The sequence below is a fragment of the Gavia stellata genome, chromosome 6 (genome assembly GCF_030936135.1).
Source record: "Gavia stellata isolate bGavSte3 chromosome 6, bGavSte3.hap2, whole genome shotgun sequence".
NCBI lineage: Eukaryota > Metazoa > Chordata > Aves > Gaviiformes > Gaviidae > Gavia > Gavia stellata.
Window position 1 is genome coordinate 32,634,107 of NC_082599.1, and position 19,731 is coordinate 32,653,837.

Below are 19,731 nucleotides of genomic sequence, written 5' to 3' on the forward strand. Positions count from 1 at the left end.
AACCACACTATGAGAACTCATAGTAAGGGGTGATGTGCATTCCAGAAATCCAGTCCTATTTAATCCACTCCCCTCTAATCTGTACATTTATATAACACCCTTCACACAATTTCCGAGAGCTCTGTACAGAAATGTAATAACCACTGTACTGCAAAATATCCAGGTATATTGATGGCCTACATTTAGACTTGAAAATACAGCAAAAGGAGCCAGACTGTTGAGTATCTCCTGGCAATGAGTCAGTCAGTTACAGGCAAGAAAAAACTGTGTGTCCAATCTCTTCTAATTAAATCTCAGGATAGAAGAGAATTTCTTAGTTCTGGAGAGACAATTCATAAGATGACAATTCACAATAGTTCCTAGTGGAGGAGAATTTTACATCATGAAAATTGATATGAAACTTTAGTAAGAGCCAATATAAATTGTACAGTATGGCTGATCAAACTCAGTCCAACAAGAGGAAAAGGCACAGGGTTTTCAGCAGTTGGTAGGTTTGCAACGCATGAAGGTTTACTCGGAGAACTGCATGGTCTCAATGTGAAAAATAAATAAATAAAAACATTCTAGAGCAAGATACTACCAAATTTCTGTTGCTATAGTCTTCAAATGCTAACTGGATATGATGATCGCACCTGTCAAAGAAGGTAAAATAGATTTATGGATAACATATAGGAACCTGTGTTGAAAATCCCAGATAACCTGACAACTGCCCGTTTTCTATAAGGGTGAGGAACATTGATCAAGGCAAGCACTGAGATCCAGCCAGTCAGCAGGGCATTACATTTGATCTGGAATCAATTTCAGAAAAATATCTGGCTGAGGTCGTGCATCAGCCAAACAAACACACCATTTGGAAAGAAGCTGGAATATTTGTTGAGGCAGAGAAATATATCTCTACCTCACCTCTATACATATGGTTGGCTAAAGCACATCTGCCAATAATTGGCTCAAAAAATCATCAAAATGATAAAAACACCTCTATTTAAGTTGACAAAAAGTGTTATTTATTCTTTGGAGCCACATACCTGCTCAAAAATACCTTCATCGGTAATTCACCCAGCATTTAGTAACTGGAATTATCATTTCATTTTGATTCCTCCTACTCCCCAGTCTAGCTTGACAATCTGAATGGTTTAGCTCTGTTTACATATAAGGAACTGTAAATTAGTTTTGCCCATTTTACAGACTGAAGACCTGAAGTATGGAATAACTACAGCACTATGCAAAGATTATTGAAATTACTCTGAAGGAAATTAAACCAGCGGGTCTACACAGGGACTTCTGCAGGGAGTATAGTCAGGTTGACTTGCCCAAAATAACGTACTTGCTTCTCAGCAGGGGCAGTTTGCCTGGCAAAATCATGACGCTGACCTGTATGTGCTAACTTCCAGCCCTGGAGATTGCTTGGGTGCTTCTGGGCAAAGTTCTAGTAGACAAATTCTTACAAGAAGTCTATGGCAGAGCTGGAAACTCAACTTTTTTCTCCTCTATTTCTTTCCAGTGTCTTATTTCAAAGCCACCCATCTTCTCTTCTTTTGGGGTGCAGGGTAGCACGGTGGCTTATTTATTAAAATGTAGTCTTTTAAGCTTACTAATAGCCCCCTCCTTTTGATAATTATATCTGAATTTTTAAAACTTGTAATCCAAGAATGAAGTCCAAAGGCACTTTTAAATCAAATAAAACATCTTATACAGCCCACAGCACAATAAAACTTCAAATGGTATTTTTAGTGTGTTTGTATTTGTGTGTGAGAGTATATGTGTATACAGAACTTATATAAAATCAAGAGCTAATTTTTACTACTATTTTTTTAACTATAAGAAGGCCGACTAGATGCCTTGTTTGATCTTGATTTAACTTAATCCTGCAATTATGCATATTATGATCATTTGTATATTATCAACCTTAAAGTATATGCAGAATGATTTGCAAGCATCCTATACACTAGCCTCACTCAAGAAACTTTCTAGGACTGGGAGCTTACTTTATAGAAGAAAGTACACAGCCCTGGTTTCTTTAAAATATATTATATTTTACAGGATTGCCAGCCTAAAGGAAACAAAAGCATATGAATGTACTGCACTTTAAGAGTCCACATGCTGGTTGAACTCCTTGAAAATGTATTACCAAAGCATTAGATGCAGAGAAGTAGGTCCCCAGTATGAAAGCAATGTGAGGGACGCATATTTTTAAAACTCAGTACACTCTGAAGGGGTTGCAGCCCTGCAATATTAACAATATTTGCTTAACTATAAGCAAATGCTTGAAGGATATAGATTAGGGACAATTCTGGAATAAAATGTTTACAGCTAAAGTTCTACAGCCAGGAAGAGATAGGCTAACGCCTAAAAGCTGCCTCAACACAAAAGGATCAGCTTTCAAGAAAGCTGCACACCCAACTGTTACCATTTAGGCACCTAAATGAAGAACAATGGGGGCTGCTGGGTTCTGAGCTCTTTCAAGCATCTGGTCCAAATTCTTTCCTTCCATATGAATCAAAACAAATGTTTAGGCTACCAACTTTCCATTGCCCTTTCAGTTTAATGCCAGCTTTTCTAGCTTTTAAATTCCTTAGTATAATAAGATGAATAAAACACTAACAGCAAAATACCCAGTTAGGGACTATTTGCAATATTTTCTGTTTTATTAGTAGCAGACATAAAGTTTGTATAAAGTCATTGTAAAAATATATCTTTCAAAACGGTATCTTTTGGAACAAGATTTTTTGGTTTAATAAATTTTAAAAAATATGAATCCATCTTACTTGGCTATCAAAAAAGTGGTCACAGATTAACTCACAGATTTGAAGACAGAACAGGCTGAAAATCAGCATAAAACAAAACACAGTAGCAGAAACAGTCAGAAAATTACCAAGTAAATTATGTAAGAAAACAAAAAGGAGATCACATCATGATGTGAAAGTAGAACATAAGTCGATGTGTGCTGTGCCACACCATGCTAAGGAAAGTTTTAAGGCTACATAATTCCTGCTGCTCAGGACAATTACGTCCAGCCTACATTGCTGCAGAGCCTGATACAGGAGCTACAAGGCTCTGCAAGACCCCAGGATATGTCATTGTGCCTGGACCCTGATACATCTTAAGATGGTTGAAAGCTGTGCTAAGTAGTCGTAAGACTTTGTATTTAAATGGTAGAGGGCAACTATTGAGACAGACAGGCAAACGTAACTACGGGGTAGCGCCATACCTCTGCAATTAAAACAGGTGATGTAGGAAATGCACAGCATTACCTGATACTAACCCTAAGAGAGTAAAGGTCCGTTCCCAGTCCTCTTCCCACTATGGGAAAACCCGTTCTGCAGAAATGTGCAAATTCAAACATTTTAAGAAAGTCTTTGCTTAAGAACACAGAAACTTTGCAGGCTTATTACAGTGAATACTGAAACATTCAACACTTTCAAGCAGGTTCATGAATAAGTAGACTCCACTGGACAAAAGTAAAGAACAACTGGATAGCTCATTTTAGTTTTACAACACACACAGCAGCCAAGGAAACAGCGACTAGTGAAAACACAAAACCACGGGTGGAAATCTGTGGTTTTTCTGACTTGAATGAAAGAAAGCTGCTTCAAGAAGCACGTAAACAGAGTTGGCAGGAAACATCTTTACTAATTTACATGAGCTAATTTAATAAAATATGGGAGACTGAAAGAAACATACAGTCAGTCCATTTTCAGCTTTTCCTATACCTAATGAGCATTCTTCTCATCAATTTTTCTTTTCCATAGTATATTCAGGTTTAATATTTCTACTGCTTTATGATTCTTACATAAATTATTTTCTATAAGTGATACTATGCTAAACAGCCATTATGCCAAAGTTACCTCTAACCTTCAGTTGTAGAAAGAGTTTTCATTAAGAAAATAAAACAAAAAATTTGGAATGATTTGAAGATAAGAACAAAGACTCATCCCCAAACTAACTAATCCTGTGTATAAAGACGCATGAGAATTGCCTTCTAAAGCTGGATGATGAAGAGAAGGGATAAATGGCTTAGGACTGTAGTAGAGCATGAGACAAGGTTCAGAAAAAGAAAGTTTGGAGTATTATAGGATGAGTATCAGGCCAAAATTCCTGCAAGTGAGATTTATTACACCATGGAGTCTGTTTCCTGAGACTGCTAATGAAGGCAAGCTATTTTTTAAAGTCCAAATGAGCATTTCATAAATGAGTACCACACTCACAAACCATATACATAACCCGTTTTGTCATACTGACTTGAAAGAAATCAACCCACACTCAAGCCTTTTAGTCATCACTTCTTCACTCTGTCTGTCACTTGTCCAATAAAATATTAATATGGATTGCTGTTTGGCGGGGGGGTACCTTTTTCCCTGCAAACAGGATTCCTCCAGGTAAATTATGTGTAACTTTTTAGCAAGGTTTCCTTTCCTTCTTTTTTTTTTTTTTTTAATCTGTACTATGTTATATGTCCATCCAAACATTCCTAAGTCTGCATAGCCAGACAACAATGTAGTTAATTATCTTGTAATTAAGTCTCTCAGGGGTGTTGTTCAACTACCATCCCCTGTACCATCTGACCATCATCCACATTCATTACATTGGAAATAATGGCATCCCTATGGACACTGCAGAGTCTGTAGTTTCTTTCCTTTTTGGAGCCAGAAAAAGCTTAACCTGGCACATAATAGCATGAAGAAGAGAGGAGAAGAGAGGGGAAGAGAGGGAGAGAAGGGTTGTTTTCTCCTCTTTGTGAAGGTTGGAAATGCGATGAGGAGGGTATGATTGTGACAAAAAAAGCTTTCAGCTATGACAGTTTTGCAGCATTTCCTGAAGGGGGGCAGCCTCTTGATCCTTTTTAATATCCTTATTAGTCTCCAGTTCAAGAAGCGTGTGTGAGGACATGTTTAACTCCCATTGAAGTCAATGGTTCTTAAGCATATGCTCAAATTTTTTCGCAAATCAGGACTTTAATCTGTTCCTTATGTACATTTAGGATTACAGAGAAGTCTTCTGTTTTTGAAGTTGCTGGAAACATCAGCTTGCTGATGGGAGGTGGGGGAAGGGAGCAGGACTCCATCACTTTCAGAAGTCTGCAACTTTCTTGTTTAAATTTTTTCTAATTTTGACCAGAAAAGTTATGTTTACTAATTTTTTTATACCTTCTCAAATACTGCCTATTAGATTCTTATGTGTGCTGCAGAAATGTGAGTTACTGACACAACACAATTCTAGGTTTTCATTAGTTATAAAGTCACAAATACTAAGGTTAGCGTCTCATTCCTCCCTCCTTCCTCTATAAAGAACTCTTACCAAAACCCAAAGAGATTTATTCCTAGCAAGGGGGAAAGACGAGTTGAGACAAAAGCTGTAAAACTGTCTCCATCCTACACTGCAAATGCACCTCAATTCTGGCATCTAGTGCTTATGGCTATTTCAGTCCTGGAACAGAACCCTCTTCACCGAGCCTGAAGGTTGTGCCAAACTGTATGGTGATTTTTGTGATATGGAAAAAAGCCCACTGGAGACTAACCGGAAAGCAGCCAATCTTGTGATCTGATCCTCATGTGAATTTATGTCTCCAGAGTTCAGATTTAATATCTTCTGTAATTTTACCATGCACTCTATTTGCTGATACTACACTGAAAAACTCTAGATATTGAAAATAACTGCAAAATGGCCAAGCCCAAGAATTCAAAAGTTATCAGCAAGGCTCCTGTAGCTTTTCTTTTCCCTCCCTGCCTGCAGCTCCCTCTTCCTCCCCAAACTGTTCTTAAAACACACTTAGCAATAAAATAGCACAGTATAACCAAGTGCTGGTCCAGTCAAATCAAGCGGACTGTCCAGGTCCCTAGCTGCTGTTATTTTAGATTTGATACACACATGTACACGTACATTCACACACCCTCCAAATATGTATGTTCATGTCTATTATATCAATGAAATGGAATCACAAAAAATATTCTACTGTTTTCAAAATTCTTGTTATAGAAAACTAGAGCGAAAGGACAAATTGCCAATGCTATTTAAAGAGTTTACAGGCCCCTTCAAAATGAGACTTTACTTTCTTTGAAGCACATTCCTTCTGGCACAAGTAATTATTACCTAAAATCTTGGAATTAAGAGAGTGCATTTTAAGAAAGCTAGATTCATTTTTTTCACCGATTTAGCTTAGTTCCAAATACTCCCTTTTTACACAAGGCTCTGCTCAACACTAGGTACATCACTGGTTTTAAATACTAACAATCAGCATTGTCATGTCTAGGTCATGCTTGATTTCCGCTATAGCTGTTTATAGAATCTGCTCTGTGGTGCACACCCTTATGAAGTTAAAACCTCAAGAAGAGAAGAGAGAGCACACGAAACAACTTTTTTTCTCTTTTTTTTTCCTGTTTACTCTAAGCCTTGCACACTTTTCTTACACACCATAAATGCATAGAAGAGCCATGACTGACCTACAGTTACCAAAAGTAAGTTCACAGTAAAGCAATTGATAGTTTGGGGCTGATGGGATAATGACACAATATTGCTTCTGGATGTTTCTTGCACATACCAAAGACAGAGAAGAGTGTGAATGGAAAAAGGAAGAACACACTTAAGACAGTACAGAGAAAACATTGAGGCAGATAAGAAACAGGATCCAAAACATGGGCTGAGCAGCAACTGGGCAACACCTTGCAGGGAAGTAAGTTTAACTCTGAGAGGATAAGCTGGAACCAGAAGAAGGAATCTAGGAAGGGAATTTCAAAAGAGTGTGATTGAAAGGTAGGATCATTTCATCAGCTTTGGGTTTAGCAGGATTAAAATAGGAGTCGAGAGAGGACTAGGGCAGGAAAACAGGTTTCAATTTCTGCTAAGTGGTGTAAAAGTCTTTTGCAAAACAGTTTGAAAACATCTTGGAAAGAGAGAAGATTGATAAAAGCAACTTGCAAACTCTCATGGCAAAATAAGATCTTCTAAACCATAGTTCTCACCCTGCTCAGAAGAAGCAGCAGCCCATGGCCTTGTACTGGGGAAACCAAGGACAAAGTTGTTTTGCCCTGTAAAAAGATGCTTTGTGCTTACCCCAGGTCTCTTTTGTGAGCCTTTTTTTCCTACGTCTGTGCATTCTTGCCCTGGAAGGAAAGGAAATGCTGTCTGCTTTTATAAAGAAACCGACCTTAACTGCATAAAGTTAGCTCTTAGGCTTTATGGAGAGCAGAGATACACGAGACATTAAATGACATGGCAGGGAAGGTGCGAAGGCTGATTAGTGAGACCTTCTCTCTGTGCTTGTTGTGCAACATGTTGCACATGTTCCCTGGACTTGCTTCAGTTCCCAAACTTGCAGAAATACTCTTCCAGAGGTATTTAGGGAACACATACCCCTCACCAAGTAACTTCTGAACTAGTAAGGCTCCATGTAGGGTTCATATGAACACCTCAGATAAAAGCAGTACTTCTTGCATTTCTAGCTCAGTGTCGATTTCACCTCCACCTTTTGTAATAAGAGTCTGCTGATATGTTAACACGGTCCTTTTAATTAATACGCCAGCAATAACATGTAGTCAGACTCCACTATATGGGTAGCATCAAGTTTTCCACTTATCTACATAATCAAGTCAACCATATGTTTCAAGGTTAACATGGATGCAGCTCTTAGTTTGTGTGTGTGTGAATTAAGACTATCAATTAGTTGTGGAAACATGCTTGAAAAACACAAAGCAAACCAGAGCCTCCATAAATAATATTTTTATGGTATCTACCCATATGTTGTGAAACTACAAACATTTCTTAGCCGCACACCATCGAGCTGAAGGAATCAATGACAGATTAGCAACCGACATGCTTGTGCTTAACTTTTTCAACATTATACTGTTAATTCCAAGAGAATTATACACGGTAACCTAAGCTTCAACAGGATTAGAGCATCAGTACACAGACTGACAAAGCACTGAGTGGCTTTTGCAGGAGGGAAGGAAACAGCTTTCCCAAGAACTTTGAAGGATTGGGTCATTCTGTAAGTTATATTTCACCAAACATACTTCAAAATGGCTGGATGCATTTAGCCACTGTACTTGAAACACACAATTTCTATCAAAAAAAAGTGTTTGTTTGGGTGTCATGTCTGGCAAAGCTCTCCTGATATGTTTGCAAATACAAAAACATTAAATCTCTGATATTTCTCATGCCAGCAGACTGCAAACTCAATTGGCGCCTTCTCTGCATGTCTAAATTTCAGTTTGGAACCAGTGAAATAAAGATAGCTTTATAGGGTTCGAATACTGTTAGGTTTCTGCACATACCCTCATATTAAAGCAATAAAGAAGTTTACCTCGTAAACTTGTAGCAATGTATCAAAGTGTAAAAAGCAAAGGGGTCAGAATGAGTGGAAAAAAAAAATTAAAATGCAAAGCTAAACCAACACTACAAGAAAGTTTGGCAGCATATTTCTTCATAATGTAAACTAATGCAAAATATTTGTGCCCTTGTCTCCAGCTTTTTCTCCTGTCCATAGTCACATCATTTTTTAAAAATTTATAATTTAAGTTGTTCTATTTACTATTTTTAGTAATAATATATTGTTTCATAAAAACAAATAATACAGACACAATAGTCATTCTTCTTATTGACCAAATAATATAATCTATTAGAAAATCATGTAAATTAAAGTGGTAATACAAGAAAAGATAATGCTGCAGATTCAAGATGACTTACGGACAACTGCTAATGAAGCCTCCTATTTTTATCTGACTCTTCTCCACTGATCCATAACTGTTGCATCTTGCATTGCCTAACAGACTAACATTACCTAACAGTACTGTTCTCTTTAGTGGATCACTGCAGTTCTTAAGTTATTGTAGGAAATTGAAATCTGACTAATGTAAAGGGGGGTATTTTTTATTTTGCAATTAAGCAAGTGCTCATTCTGCAAGGATAAATGGAAATTGAAAGGCTAGACAGGCGTACACTGCTTCAGAAATGGACTTGTGTAAAAAAAGAAAGAGAAGGAGAGAGGCAGAGGGAGCCGGGAGTGAGACCATTAGTGTGTATTGTTCTAATGTCCCCAGGAACGCAAAGACTTAACACACAGCTGCAGCTTGAGGTCATTGTGGTACTCCCAAAACAAGAATATAGAAAGAAAAAAAAAAAAAAAGAAAAAAAGCGCTTAATACTACTATGCCACTTCTGCATCAACCAAATGAGTAATTCCAAAGTGCAAAGGACTTGCAACATTCTCAGTTCTCCCTAAGCCCTATGTAAGGCAAGTATGACTCCCGGACTTTTACTAGGTTTTAAAGTCTAGTTCAGAAAATATCAATTCGAAAGGAGTGAACATGCCTTAGCCCCCATTAAACTGCTGTTTTCTTCTGGCAGAAAATACTGTCTGGCAGTCTAAGCACAAAGCTTTACAAGGCATCTTTGAGCAGTGGATGTCGCCATAGCCACCCGGGCTTGCAGTCACACCACTTTTACCAGCTCAGTGTACCAAAGCCTTGCAAAATATGCCATTGTACAGTTTATCAACATATCTGACTTCAGTTCTTTTCCTTTCACTAAACCAACTGATATTTTCATGAATTTAGGAGACATCTAGTCACTGCTCCTACCATTTTTTTTACAGTAATAATCACATTTTAACAAGTAGGTTTTGCTTGTCCATGTATCTTACAAGGATGGGGGGCTACAGTGTTCTGGTATTCTGCACCAGCTGGAATAAAATTAAAGGCTTGAAAAGCTACTGAGACCAGTGTGCCTGAGGAGCCTCACTCACCCCGTAAAAACACCCCCTTCCAAAGAAGCCCCCGTGCACACTCAGGGTACGTTGCGTACTTCTACAATTTTTTGCTTGGCAGGTAGAAAACCCCACGGTTCATCCAACTCTCTTCAGAGCTTTATTGTCAGTCCACATATGTCCAACAGATTTTTTAGCATCTATTTTTAGAAGGACCAAAGTGGGAAACAGTTTTTTCCGCTTGGTAATTTTAAGTGACTAATGCCCCCAATTCACCAAAATGTGTAAACATACACTTAACTTCAGGTGTGCTCGTATCAAAGTAATAACGACTACTTCTGCTGTGAAGTCCTGGCTCCACTCAATAGTTAGTTTCGACTTCAGCACACCCAAGATTTCATTCATCTCCCAACATACAAAATTAAATGCATACTGGCATCACCGTAGGATCACAGTCTAAGAATTAAAACTCACAATGGTGGCAGAGGCTACTGAAGTGCATCTAAAGCAGTTTATGTAAGGCAGCATTTGCTCAGGCTTACTTGCTAAAAATAAAAAATAGCTATTAGAGATCTGAGAGAATGCAGAAGGAGGAAAGACTTTTAAAAGCCTGCAGTAATCTGTTTCAGTTTTAGTTTTTCATATCCTATTTGCTATAAAATAATATTCAATCAACCAATTTTTCTCTAGTCCAAGAAGCAGCGAAAGAAAGAAAGAAAGAAAGAAAGAAAGAAAGAAAGAAAGAAAGAAAGAAAGAATATTACTTGGCTTCCAATTAGGGTTTCATAATCCACTGGATTTTATTGGTTTAGTAAAACTATGCTCTTCCATCATAAATGAAAGATTTGACTCATTCCTTTGAGACTTGTTTCTTCTGCTGTTTGGTCAATTATTTTGTTTCATTTGTTGAAAAGAAAGATAAAAGGAAACATAGGTTCAAGTACAAAATAACTTTTCTTTTAAATGACTGTTAAGTTTTCATGTATGTTTTCTTCTGTATGTATTTTAAGGGCCCCTTTTCCCACTACTGCAAGATTTATTCAGCACAGGTAATTTTCAATACGAAGTTCAGACTGCTTTTCTCCTTTGTATGGAGGAAGAAGCTCCCGTGATTTCAGACTGCGTAGTATTGAATGATTGCATTCATCATTAAACAACAAAATATTGAGTAGTCAATTTCCAAATGTGATTTTTGATTTTTCTTTTGATGTATAATCACAGGCCTATTTAGTAATATGCACAACTTCCAATCAAGTAACATACCCCCAAGACTATTTGTAAAATTCACAGTTCCGTACGGAAAATAAACTCACGTTCCGAATAGGAGGTATGTTACTGTCTTCCGTAGGTCCAAGATCTCAAAATGAAGGCCATCCTCCCTAATCTACAATGAATATTATATCTTTAATATCATTGATGTCAACAAGTAGAATTTTGACAGCCTAAGTTGTCTATTTATAATGTTTAGTAGAAGACTTCAGAAGCAACTTTTCATGCATGACAGTGAACTGTCTACTACTATATGCCATTATATTAATGATTTTTTTTTCCACTCTTAATCACTCAGTGAATGCTAGGATACAGTGATGCAACCCTGCACCAGTGATATTACAGATATATATAAGAAATTAGCAGAGATTGAATAACATCAGTGTGATTTAAAATTTTGTCTATTAAAATATTATTTTAAATGGATATGGTTTAGGTAAACTTATCAAAGGGCAAAGATTTTATAATATATATGCATAAATAAAAAGGACAACAAACGCTAGAAAACTAAGACTGATGGCAGCAGTGGTTTTTTAAACAAGCATTCCTTTGCTGTGTTTGCCGCTGGAAGCAGGGGAGACAGCATATCACAAAAAACCATAAGCACTGGCATGGCTAACTGGTCTATATCCTTCTCCCCTGCTAAGCTACATTCATAGTAAGAATGCGCGTCTTAAAATCTGGTACTACCAATAGTTTTGTCATCAATATCTTCCAGGTGAAACTCCCCTTAGCATGTATGTTTATAAACCATTTATTTTAGTGATTCAAATACTTCAAATACTAGACTGTGTGCATCCACCACAATTACATCAAACTATTTTTTAATTCAAACTTTCATTAAATACAATAGAAAAGCAGCTATCTGGTCATCAAACACCCCAGACACTCACCCCAGCAGTCAAATGACTTCTTGCTGTGCACACCTATGCAGCCACACAAGCTCGTGCTGGTAAAGGTGATGCGATTGCCCTGCTGAGTAGTGGGAAGAAGGTTTTTTCTGCGGGGTGGCTGCACACCGGCTCACTCCTACCCTGCCACCAGCAATACTTGAGAAACGGTGATGCAGATCTGTAAGTCTTTAAAGCCTACTAAAAAAAGCGCGCACGCGCGCACAACACGCACACAAAGCTTTTCATTAAATAAAAGCTTACAGTATTTTACAAATGGAAGGAAAGCACTGGTATTGCCATTGTATAGGTTGGGGAAACAGACATAAAAGGATAGGGCACAGGCTCAAGACAGATCATAAGGCTAGGTTCAGTGCCCAGCTGTGCACTGATGTAATGAAGTAGCCTCAAGCACTGTTTATCAAACTTCTGTGACACCACACTATTTTAGTTAGAAACCTTATTAGCGACATATGCAAGTATTTATATTTAAAAAATATGACTTTGCTTTTGCATCCTTTCAAGTTGCATTCTTATGTGTATTAGAACAAGGACACAGGATAACATAGCAAAAATAAGGATTGAACCCAACCCCACCATAAGTACATTTTACTGCTAGATTTAAACTTTGCTCATTCTAGCAGATGAAACCAGATTTATTTTGCTTCCATTCTGGAAACTAGCAAAACTGCTTGGTAGAATACATTTTGCTACTGAAAGAAACATGCTACAGTGACCATTCATACTGCCGTGTAACATTGTATTTGCTGAAAGCAATAATCCGCTGAGCAATATCAGATTATTAGCAGCAGCAAAGATAATGTTGTCACCTTCCCTTGAATTTCAAGATACAGGACTCAATCCTACACATGAGGACTTCAAAGATACAGCATATCGGGTCATCACATCACTAAAGAATGAGTAATTCCAAACGGCAAACTACATACAGATTAACAGGCTCAAATAAAAAGCACTTATTAAATAATTACCATGTCTAAAAAGGGCAACAAGTCTGGCAAAAAAAATCTGGAATCTGATTACTTACTGTGCAAAGTACCAGAGAAGTTGTGCTAGACATGTTAGGAAAAATTTTATCCTAGGATATTAAAACCAATGAAATTAAAATTCAACTTATATATATAATGCTGAATTGGCAATGTTCAAACAATCAGGCAATCCTAATATTTTATCAATAAATATCTGCAAGAATTATAAAGCATTTTTCTTTTCCTACCATGCAACAGCAGTTTAAAAATCCTGAAAGGTGACTACAATGATGATTTTTTTAAAAGTTTTACTGGAAGTTTCTCCAGATATTGCCAGAATGCCTGGATCTTTAATCCTCATGTGTCCATATCTCCTTCTGCATTTGCTTCTAGTACCACACTTCTTATTCATCCAGACCCCTCAGTGACTTTGCTTTGAAGACTGGGATCCCTGATAGTGCTTAATATCAAATAATAAAAGAATAACATCCAATTACATTTCTGTGCCAAAGATCTAAAACAGAGTAACAGAATTAAGCTCCAATGGCTTAAAAAACCTTGAGCACTTCAGTAGTTCCACTAGAGTCAATAGACCTTCTCACAAAAACATTTGTGCTCCAGTGAATGTCTGGATTGGGACCCTGATGTTTCGAAAAGGGCAGGTTGGGGGGAGGAAGTGTAAATCCTACTGAATGATATATATAAACAGACAGAAATATATAACGAGAAGCCATACTTATTTCTGCCCACACAAAATTATCCTTTGGCTATGGGCAAAGAATTCTGAGAACGTAGCAGTAAAATAGTGTTTAAAAATTTTACAGTCCTAGAAAAGTTCCTGATTATATTTCCTGAGAGCAAAAGTGAACATATTGCAAATTTTTGCCTATTAAACAATCCAGCAAGTAGCCCACTAGGTAGGCCAGCATTTGCTAAGCAATCAGCCTTAAAAGTTTTCTCCTAAAGCTATGATTATTATTCATTGGATTTTGAACTTGTTTCATTTATGAAATCTACTGAGGTGTTTTTTTGTTGGTGGTGGGGATTTTTAATGGTAAGTGATGCTTTGATACTGGATACCAAACAAATTAACTCTTTCCAGAAAAACTATGCTTTATTATGTATTTTTTTCTTGCTTCCGTTTACAACCACGCTGAAAAGCACAGACATATTGATGAATCAGTTACACAGTTCTTTTTGACTACAAGTGTGCAGCTCATTTTTCTTACTGATGTGTTTCAGAAACCAATCAGAAGTCCTCAAAACCCATGATTTTGCAGTATTTATAATCATTTATCAAAATTACCTGCTTTCTAGAGACCATTTCAAACAAGTACATATGATTTATGATATTTAGATGTGTTTAAAGTAAGTTCCCTGGAGATGTAACTTTTTACTGCTTGCATGTTGAGAATAGGTAGGTTATAAAAGATTTTAAAACACTGGAAAAAAAAGAGTATTGGGGTTTTTTGTGCGATGAACAATGAACAAAAACCAGCAGAACAGCTATTGAAACACTGGATTCCTGAAATGTTTTTGTAGGTTTAACAGCAGCATTTCTATAGGATACTATTGTAAATACAGTCAAAAATATGAATAGTTGTTATTACCTGGTAGCCTTTCCTTGGAAATCTGCGCCATATAAAAACATTTTTCCACGTCAAACTTTAAAAAAAAAAAAAGGCTTCTCATGCCTGGGGGCATGTGTTCAATTGCATTAGACTTTAATCGGAATCAAATTTACTTTTAATATATATTTATATCTATTGCAATTTAATGTTTGAATAGTTGTAGTGTTTAGAACTCCTTCAACAGTACTCAGCTTCCCTCTAATCTTTTCAGCATAGTACTGATTTTTTTTGCCGTAGCATTGTAGGCTTCCTTAAGGCTACCAGATTCACTTTCTTCTTTTTGTATTTCTCAGTAAGCCTAGATTATACTTTCTATATAGGCATTAATAAGTTTTTCTCCTGACTGAAGTTTTAAGAAAACTTGGACCTAAGTAAGCCAGCCTAGACAACCGCAGTAGTAATTTTGCATTTGATGTGTTCTGCATTGTGTGAGAATCAAAACCTACTCTATAAAACCCAGAAATAAAATGGCCTCAAAAGTCCCAGGCAAGTAATGAGAAGGGGAAGCATTAGAAAAATTCAAAATATTCCATATAGAACAACTCATACCACAAGGCAACAAAGCACTCAAAGAATATGGTTTTTACACACTCAGCATGGTTTTCATCCGCACCTCATTAGCACACAGATAATTCTGACCATTAGTGCATTTTAAAGTAAGTGATTTTATTTGTAACCTATCCTCGAATTTAGTATCGTCTTTTTACTCCTACATCCTTGACATACGCAGAGCTGAGTTACAAAGGCAAGGATGCAGATGCCATTATTCACTGCAAAACGTTAACATCTAAAGATTTGTGTGCATCACTCCTCAACTCGCAGGCTAGTTTACTGACCCACTTCTGGGCCTACGCAGGTTGAAAGGAATGTTCTGAAGATAATGAGAGAGCGACTACAAAACCTGGAGACACTGACAGCTGTAGCATGCAGGGGTCGATGACTAAGCAACCAGTATTTCTCAGTCCTTTACAACAAGAACAGTTGACAATTTCACCCTGTTCTGTAGCAGCCTATTCAGTATCTTCAAAGGGAACTTCCCAAACTGCTTAAAACCTGGGTTAGGGCAAAAGAAAACTGTAAGTCAGACAGTTTATAAAACTACCATGAAAGCACATTTCACCTTGCTTTCTCAATCCCAAACAAAAGTATAACAGAACATAGCGCAAAATATTTCTGTCCTCCCGTTCCCCTGCAATATGTGAATTCCAGGGAAAAAAAGCAAGCACAGGGACAAACACACAGCCCATCGTCCAAAATTTTGCTCACCCTCTGGATTTTTGTTTATGATTTAAAAAAATTACACTCCCGCCATCATAACAAATAAGCAAAATGGGGTATCTCTGCTGGTAAATTTTCAGGGTATCTGTATGACTGAACAACAGTTACTAGTTTGGGAGATAAATGATACAAGGAATGTTCACGTTTTACTTTCTTTAAACTATCTATAAACTCAGCTTTACGAATCATCGTTCCTGATCCTAAACATTCAGAAATAAAAGCAGAGTAGTGCAAGAAAGGGGTAGCCTAAGGTTAATTCAGCGCTGAAGTGCGGAACAGATTTAGTGCTCGAGAAAACACTGAACATTCTGTGGCTTTAAGTGATATGCTTAAGAAGAGGAAATATATCTGTAAATAAGCAAGAGCATTAATAATTGTCTCAGAATGCTGGCACTGTAACTTAAACAGTCTCTCTTCACTTCTTAGTTATTTACTATTAGGATTTCATACAAATGCCTGTTGAAGTAGTTCCAAGTGTGATGAATATGTCTCCAAAAAGTGGGGAAGGCGTGGATGAAATTCTTTCAAGTATGGTAATTTGTTTAAAAAAACAGATTAATGAGAAATAAAGGGGATTACTTTTAACCAAATGAGGGGCAATTATGGATGACAAATATAGAAACACAGCGGCTTACAAATAGTTCTTGCTGCCATACATTAGAAGGGCATTAAATATCTAGCACCAGAGTTCAGGATTAATAAAGGGGTGGGGTTAAATGTTCAGTCCAAAACTCAGGCTTTTCCTGAAGAAGAACCAAAGATAGAGCAGCTACCCAGTTGTTGTCAAAAGATGCCTATTTTCAGTTTGGGAGATTCACAATTGTGTGAACGGCCATGATATTTTTTTTCTTAGGGGAATGGAGGAGGAAACAGTTACCTGCCTTGATCTTCAGAAAGTCTTAGAAAGTGAGGTTCGGAGGACAGCACAAGATAAGCGTAACCATGGCTAAAGGCTCGAACCCTTGTCCACTAAATCTGGTGGAAGACTCCAGTCACGTCAGAGCAAGGTTTGGGACATTTCCCACTGGTGTTTTTTTTGGTTTGCGTTGCAAAATGAAATAAACAGAAAGCGATACAGATACTTCACTGACAGTGAAAGAGACCGATTTCCTTTTTTCCTTCAGCTTTAAATGGAGTGACAAATACAATAAATCCTTACACTGACAGGCATCCAGTTATTTTCCCAGTAGTAATGGGGACTCAAATTTTAGTATTGCTCATACACCTCATAAAATCAGAGAATTCCTTTTATCTCATAAAATGTAATGAAGATGCAACAATAGATTTCACCACCAGTGTTTTAACTAAATACGGCTTTTAATCTTGGAAGAGTTTTCAGCCTGTATACCAGCTACGCAAGATGAAATTCAGTTAAACCCATTCTGAATTGCTGTAAACTTTTCTTAATGTAACGGACAATGAAGAAAATTATGGTATCCTTGAGGGTTATTTTCTAAAATATTTTCTGTTGCTTACCACTTTACCAAGCTCACATTTCAAGTGAAAGAGGTCACGGTTTCAGTTGCAAACTTCATAAATATCTGGAAAAGCCTTTCACTTTTCCTTCCTCGATAACAAACAATTCGCTACGCCTGCTCTTGAGTTTTCAAACTGTTGAGCCCTCTCTTTAAGTGCCTCCTGCCTGTCTCAGTGTATTTTTGATGACCCCCTGGTTTAAGCGCGCCCTAACGGAAGTGCCATCAGTCGCGTTGCCTTCGCCGAGTGGCTTTTGTCAGAGTGGGACTTTGACAGGCTTTGCCTTTTTAAAAAGCAGAGATTATGTCAAGTTTTTTTTTGCATGCTCAGCGATGCCAAATCATCGCCCTGTAATGTCTGTGGGTCTACATGTTTTTATGCTCGTCTTTAAGTAAGAATTGCAGTGATTTTTAGTCAGACAGCTCCTTCCTTCCCTCTGCCCCCACCACCAGCAAACTGAAGTGAAGCAGCTTTCTGAAAACTCCCATTCGCCCGTTTGCTTTACGGACTCCAAATTTTGCCCCTTCCACGCTGAGGATTTGATGCAGGCGCACCCAGACGCTACAGGGCAGGCAGGCATCAGCCGCCCTCCCGAACCCCCGCTTCCGAGGCAGCGTTTCCAAGCGTTGTGCAATCGCCTCGGAACGGCAGTCAGCTCCGCGGCGAAGGGGCGGAGGGGAAGGAGCGCGCTGTATTCTGAATTTTGAAGCAGAGGTGGCGTATCGGGCAGGGGGGAGGGGGACGCGGGACCAGATGCTAAAATCCTCACCGAAACTACAAGCGTTTCTCTCCTTGACTGTAGGAAACTCTCCCCCCACCACCACCGCCTTGACTTCATGCTCTATCACGTGCTGGATTTTTCCTTTTTATTTTTGCCCCCGTAGCCCTAATAAAGTTTGCTTTAATGATGGGGATCCCGAGAGCGCGTTTGAGGGAAGGAGCGACCGGGCAGCCCGGTGTCAGCGGGCGGCGGGAGCACCGCGGCGGCCGGGGCCGGGGCCGGTGCGGGGGCCGGGGCCGGGGCGAGCCGAGCCGAGCCGAGCCGCGGCGGGCGCCCCGGGGCCCGGCACCGCAGCTCCCCAGCGGCACCCTCCGCCCGGGGGTCCCGCCCCGCAGGGGAAAGCGTGAGCCGTTACCTGAGCTGTCGCTTTTCCTTTTGCCGGACCTCTTCTCTGTTTCCACCGGGGACAGAGCCTGCCTGCCATAGTCCCCTGGCGCACACGCTGCCCCCGTGGGGGTGTTAGTGCCCAGGCTGGAAGAATTTGAACACAGGACGGGGGGGCTGCTGCCCAGCTCCGGGGGTCCTCCTGAGTCGGGCTGAAGGCAGAGGCTGTGCCTGGCCGCGGCGGGAGGAGACGACATCTGAGGAATGTGCCAGTTCGTCTGCAAAGCCTGGTGCTGCTGTTGCTGGTGGTGGTGGTGGTGGTGATGGTGATGGTGGTGGTGCCCCCTATGATGCTGGCTGGCAAACATGCCCTCCTCATTGGGGTATCCCGCTATTATGCAAGAGGAAGAAGAAGAAGACAGATCAGGGTAGGACATGTGGTCAGATCTTCCATGCAGGGCAAGAGAAGACTGGGAGAAAGGGTGCAAGCTCTGCGCAGTGGCATGGGGGCTGCGCAGGCAGCCAAAGAGTGTGTGATCCATGGCATGCAAGTCTCAGGTTCCAGGCAGGAGAGTTTAGGAAAGATCCAACTTCACCACCCTTTGTCAACTTTCACTGTAAACAGATCGGGGTTGGGATTTTTTTTTCCAAAACGGCAACGACAGACTTTGCAGCAGGCAGCTGAGCTCAGATAATCCAGGTCTTTAGCCCTAGTGGCCAGTCTCCGCTGCATAAACGCTCGGACCTAGATGAGCCTTTCTCAGAGCTGCTCAGATGTCAAGAAGTGGGAGAGGTTGAAGCCAATAGAAGGTGGTCCCAGAGAACTGCTTGGAGGGGGAAACAGCTCGGAGAGGTTATAAATACAGTAGTGTGTAATGTGAGCTGGGGGCTGGCTTAGCAACACAGCACTGACCACATGCAAACTCCCTCCAAAACGCCAGCGCCGTCCCCGCGCCGAGCCGCTCCGTCAGCGGGCGGCAGCGCTGCGCGCCCGCGCCCCGGGCGCCTGCGGCAGCGGCGGGGGGGCCGGCTCCGCGGGGGCGCAGCCCGCCTCTCCCTGCCCCCGGGCGGGCCGCGGGGAACACGCCTCCCCGCCGCGGCGCCCGGCGGGGCTGCCCCGGGGCCGGCGAGGCCGCCCGCGCCCCCCCCCCGCCCCGGAGCGGATCGGCGGGGGGGAGAGGGCGGGGGGCGGCGGCGCCCCCGCAGCCGCGCGGCCCGCGCAGGGCCATCACCGCCCCGTCGGGGCTGACGGGGCCGCTCGGGGTGCCACCGCCCCCCGGGAAGCGGGCAGGGGAGCGCAATAAAGACGTGAAGCGAAATCCGCGGGGTTGACTCGGGGGTGGCCGGCGGGGGCGCGGGGCCTACTGCCGCCCCTTTCTCCCGGGGGCTGGAGGGGCTG

General features: G+C 40.2%; 1 protein-coding gene across 1 annotated transcript in view; it reads right to left on the reverse strand.

The window, feature by feature from the left end:
• MEOX2 (mesenchyme homeobox 2) overlaps nucleotides 1–19,265 on the reverse strand; it is a 52,921-nt gene extending 33,656 nt beyond the window's left edge. Inside the window, exon 1 of the mRNA XM_059818481.1 lies at nucleotides 18,364–19,265. Within this exon, the coding sequence (XP_059674464.1) occupies nucleotides 18,364–18,874 (511 nt within the window). The 5' untranslated portion in view covers nucleotides 18,875–19,265. The remainder of the gene's footprint in view (nucleotides 1–18,363) is intronic.
• Between the last annotated feature and the right edge of the window lie 466 nt (nucleotides 19,266–19,731).